Here is a 5,054-nt window from a genome sequence, read left to right on the forward strand (position 1 = left end):
GGGCTGGGTGTGACGCGGGTGTCGAGGTGGGGGCAAGGCTGGTGTCCACTGCAAACAGATTTCACAGGGCGCGGGGTGGTGAGCTGGGGTCAGGGTGGGCTATGGGAAGCCTCAGAGAAAAGACCCACCCCAGGGGCTGAGGGAGTGGCGGTGGCCAGGAACCAGGGGCGGGCGGTTTGCTGGTGGACGCAGGGACTCATTCTCCCAGGGCACCGGTGGCTCGGATGACCCAGCAGGATCCAGAGCATCTCGCCCTGGAGCTAGGGTCCGGGTGCCCAGACCACCTGCCTTCAGGCTGGGCCCAGACCAGGGGCAGGGCAGGAGGGACGTGGGGGGCAGTGGACAAGTGGGACTGTGTCCAGAAACTAGAGCGCCCCTGGCAGAGAAGTCAGGCTCTTAGCAGCCAGCCATCCCGTGGGAGAGGCCCAGGGCAGCTGTGCATGGCATCTCACAGGCAGGACTGGAAAGGATGGGCCCCCACAACAAAAGGGAGGGTGTCTGTGAGATGGCCACCACGCCCAGTGCCCCCCAAACAGCAGCTCCCTAAACCCTTCACTCACCCCCAGGGGCTCCAGAGGGTTCACCTTACTCCCTACGTTCTGGCGCCCCCCTCCTCCCCCTACACCGGGTCGGAAGACTCGGGAGATGGACAGCAACAAAGTGGGCTCCACAGAGGGGCTGGAGAGGGGCCCGGATGGGAAAGAGAAGGTGCCCCTTCCAGGAAAATCCTCCTGCCGGGAGCATCCTCTCAGCGCAGGCTTCCTGGCTTGGGGGCAGGGTTTGGCGTGAGACCTGGAGGATCCCCTGGGCCTGGCCAAGTCGTGTCCCCTGACCAGGGCCTCGCTGAGGCGCCAAGTCAAGGGGCTCTTTCTTGGGTCTGGCAGAGGAGGGGGAATGGCCCTTGGGGGAGTCGTCTCCCAAGGGGAGACGGACCTTGCTCTCCTCCTCCCCTGGGGACCCACGGCCCGACCCCCGTCCCGCCCCGCCCCACAGCAGGTTGCCTGGGGAAGGGGTTGCCAGGTGGAGGAACCCAGCCCAGCCGAACCGAGCCGAGGCCGGGGCGCCTTCCCGGAGCGGGGTCGCGCGACTCACGTTCTCGTGGCGCATGTGCTTGAGCAGGCGCAGCTCGCGGTAGGCGCGCTTGGCGAACAGCTCGGACTGGAAGGGCCGATACAGCTTCTTGATGGCCACCTTAGCGCCGGTGCGGCTGTCCACCGCCGAGCTGCGGGGCGGACCGCTTAGCGGGAAGGCCGGGCACCCCGCGCAGGCCCCGCCCGCCCCGCCGGCCGCCCCGCCCGGCCCGCGCTCACCACACCGCGCCATAGGCGCCCGAGCCCACGGGCTGCAGGTCCCGGTACACGGCGCGCACCTCCCAGGCCGTCTTGGTCACCTCCTGGCGGTAAAAGCCACTGCGGGCAGGCGGCGGAGAGCTCATGGCAGGCCCAGGAGCCGCCCACCCCGCAGAGCCCGCGGGCGGTGCCCCCAGGCCCGGGGACCCGGGATCGGCGGGGCTTCCTCGGCGCGCGCCCCGGGCCGACTTGGCGCTGCTCGCCCGCCCGCCGCTGGGGCGCTCCTGCTCCCGGCCCTTCCCTCGGGGATGTCCCAGGTGCCGACCCTGGCCCGACCCGGACCCAGGCAGCCCACGGCCCCTCCCCCGCCCGGGGACCAACCGGCCCGCGGGCGGCGCGCACGTGACGCCCTCGCCCGCCCTCCGGCCCCTCCGGAAACCCGAGGCGGCAGCCGCCGGGGGAGGGCCGGAGCCTGGGGGGAAGCGCAGGGGGAGGGGAGCGCCGCCCGCGGCTTTGTCCCGACCTAGGGCCGGACGCGGCGCGGAGATACCCCTGTCAGCCTCTCCCCTTTGGCTGAACTTCCCCGCTCTGGGGGTGGAGTCGGGGGAGGGGGGAGCTCCTGCTGAGACCCTGGGCTCCAGTCCTGACTGCCCATGGTTCCAGGGCGCAGGGCCCATCCTTGACAGCCTCAGCGCTGACTTCTATCAGCAGTCCCAAGTTGGGCTGAGCCCTGTGTACCTAGGGTCAACTTCCCAAGCCACCCCCAAGAAGGATGCCCTACCGCTGCGCCTGATCCATCCGTCCCCGAATGGGGGGTCCATCTGCACCTGTCTTGCCTGTATCCCTCTTTCTACACGGAAGGGTCTGTCTCCCAAACTCCTCAGGCTGCATCCCCAACCCCACCCCTGTGGCCACTGACCCTAGGCCTCTCAGTCCCATAGGTCCCCAAGGGCCCTTTTGGACACCCAACTCCTCCCCCTGCTCCCCCCATCTGCGGGGTGCCTGCTGCAAGCGTTGCAAGTGCTGGTGCCCCTGCCCATCCCGCCCCTGCCTGTCCTGTCCTGCAAAACCCAGGCTGAGGGTGGCTGCACTGTCTCCAGCAGGGATGGGGACCTGCTGGGGCCCTCAGCCTGACCCCTCTGTGTGGGCATTATCCTCCCATAGGTCTGGCCCCATCCTAGACCAGATGCTCTGGTGGGCAAAGCCCCACCCTGACACCCTCTCCGCAGTCCAGAAACCTGGGTCTGAGGAGGGATGTGGGTGCACCCCAGGATCCCACTAGGCTGGTGGGTAACAGGATCCCTAGGGCCCTCTGCCCCGCCCTCCGGCCATGAATCAGCAGCTCAGCCGCTCAAGGGCGGGAGGAGCTTTACACCTGGGCTTTGGGCCGTGCTCCGTGGCATTCGTCAGCTCGTGCCCAGTGAGCAGGGGCAGCCCGGGGCTGCCCAAACCACAGCTGCCTGTGGCCTGCACCCTTTGTGCCCTGGGCTGCCTGTGGCACTCCATCTACCTCTTCCAGGAGGCCCAGCTTCCACTGCTGTCCCCCTTAACTCCCCGTGGTGGAGCTCAGGGGTCCAGAAGGCCCCACACAGACCAGGCTTCTGAGGTGGGGCTGTTCCCCATTCTGCTCCCACGCGCAACCGCCAACACTGGACTTCCCCAGGACTGACCACGACACTGACGAGGCCCCAGGAGGGCCCCCAACTCCCAGACGGTTTCCACCCCTACCCAAGACCCAAGGAAGGGCACAGACTGTCCCTGGCCCCTGGAGACACTGCCTGACCCCAAATGGTCTGGACCCTCCCTACACGTAAGCTGCAGAGCATAGTGGGAATGCGACCAGCGCACACATTCCCTGGGTTAAAGTGGCCTCTTTTTCCTTCACCAGGAAGGAAAGGAAAGCTATTTTCCCTAGCCCACCCAGCCCCCACCCAGGGATGACACCCAACTTCCCCCCAGCCAGCTTCCCTGACCACTGACGGGTAGGGGGGTGGTGTCTGGATCTTGGCCCGAAGCCAAGCCTGCCCAGTCCATCCCCACAGGGCAGCTGGGGTCACCATCTGGGTGGCCGTCCCACCCTGTGCCCTCAGAGCCCACCCATCAGCCATGACCTCCCCTGGTCCCCCTGGGCTCAGACCCTCCAGGGAGCAGGGAGGGTGCCAGAAGATGGCCACGGGTCTGACTGGGGGCCTGAGGGATCTGGCCAGCTAGAGGTGAGTGATGCAGGGTGACCCAGACACTCCCCCCATGCCCAGCAGTGTGGATGGCAGGGGCAGCAGGGCCTGGAGTGGCCTTTGGATATGAGCTGAGTGAGAGAACTCCCTTTATTGTGCACCCCTGGTGCAGGCACTTGAAACCCAGGCTTCCCTGGGCCCCTCGAGGCAAGAGGTCACCCCCTTTCCAGGGCAGAGCCATACCCCCAACTCAGCTCTGGGCAGGGTCCTGTCTCCGAGGTTACTGGATCAGCTCCATCGTGGGACGAGGAAAGAGGACTGACCCGCAGACCAGAGCACTTCAGATCTCCGGCTGCAGGGCCACAACGGTGGGCAGAGGTAGAGAGCGGGCCAGGGTGCGGCGCACAAGTGTCCAAGTCCAAGTTCACACCCGTGTGTGCTGCCTGCCTTAGTGTCCTCAAGGCCAAACCACCCAGTCACCCCCAGCCTCAGGAGCCTGCTGTGGGTCACATATCCGAGGAGAAAGCCCCTGCTGGGGCTCATGTGGCTGCCCTTTCGCCCACTGGAGCCCCCAGTCTGAAACACCCCTCACGGCATCAGGAACTGAGGAGAGGGAAGGCAACAGCACGCCCGCCCCAGCTCCAGCTTCTTGCCAGGCATGGCTGCTGGCCCTTAGGCGCCCACAGATTCACATGCACCACATCACATGTGCCCTGACATACGAACACGAGGAGTGCACGCTCATCCACATGTGCCCACACACACCCACGGGTGAACACAAGGCTCCAGCAGCTTTTCTCATTTGATACCTGGTGGTTGTCCGTGCCCAGCCTGGTGGCACACTGGCTCTGCCTCTCCTTAGACCTGTGGGTCTCAGCACTGACCAGGACAGCCCCCTACTTCCAGGCTGAGCAGCTCTAACCACTGAGACCTCTCCCCTTGAGTCTCCCAGGGTCCCGGCCCCAGCGTGCCCTCCAGAGAGCTCCCCAGTGGGTCGGCCTGGGACAGACAGGGGAACTCCACAGGGGAACCCCTTTGGCATCCAGGACCCCACAGTCAGGTCCCAATGGAGAGCGCAGTAGCCAGAAACGAGCAGGAGGACCAAGGTGGGCACAGGGACACTTGTGCCCAGACTCCTACACATGGAAGCACATGTACACACATGTTTGTGCATGCATACATGTGTGTAGATTATCCTGAAGGCGAGGGGTCCTAGGCCAGGAGTCAGTGACCATAGGAGTGTGGGAGGTGCCTCTTGAGGAAATCAGACCAGCTGTGGAAGGGTGCAGGCCCAAGCCCCTCCACAGGCTCTTAGGGGCTGCTGGGCAGCACCTCACTGCTCAATCTCCAGGCTGCCAGGTGGCTTCGGTGGCTCTGGGGGCTTGAAGCTGAGGACTTCCTGGTAGGTGAGCTCTAGGAGGTGAAGGGAAAGGGTGAGCCTGTGCCTCCCACAGCCCAGTCCCCCACCTGCTTGTCTGGCACCTGCCACCCAGCCCAGGCCCACCACCCTGTGACAGCAGCCTCAGCACAGAGTCTGGGAGCCAGAACCTGCCCTGTGCCACTCCCCCCCCCCCCCCCCCCCCCCCCCCCC

At 66.0% G+C, this 5,054-nt stretch overlaps 2 protein-coding genes across 3 annotated transcripts in view; both read right to left on the reverse strand.

Moving 5' to 3' along the window:
* Positions 1-1,725, reverse strand: part of MAPK12 (mitogen-activated protein kinase 12) — a 14,411-nt gene extending 12,686 nt beyond the window's left edge. The window contains exons 1-2 of the mRNA XM_026448149.1: positions 1,311-1,725; positions 1,093-1,222 (exon numbers count right to left, since the gene is read on the reverse strand). Coding sequence (XP_026303934.1) covers positions 1,093-1,222; positions 1,311-1,435 — 255 coding nt within the window. The 5' untranslated portion in view covers positions 1,436-1,725. The remainder of the gene's footprint in view (positions 1-1,092; positions 1,223-1,310) is intronic.
* A 1,870-nt stretch (positions 1,726-3,595) lies between these two features.
* Positions 3,596-5,054, reverse strand: part of MAPK11 (mitogen-activated protein kinase 11) — a 6,940-nt gene continuing 5,481 nt past the window's right edge. For both annotated transcript variants that reach the window (XM_023222261.3, XM_023222260.3), the window contains one exon: positions 3,596-4,876. In XM_023222261.3, coding sequence (XP_023078029.1) covers positions 4,797-4,876 — 80 coding nt within the window. In that variant the 3' untranslated portion in view covers positions 3,596-4,796. The remainder of the gene's footprint in view (positions 4,877-5,054) is intronic.

This window comes from Piliocolobus tephrosceles, chromosome 19 (assembly GCF_002776525.5).
Source record: "Piliocolobus tephrosceles isolate RC106 chromosome 19, ASM277652v3, whole genome shotgun sequence".
NCBI classification, from domain to species: domain Eukaryota; kingdom Metazoa; phylum Chordata; class Mammalia; order Primates; family Cercopithecidae; genus Piliocolobus; species Piliocolobus tephrosceles.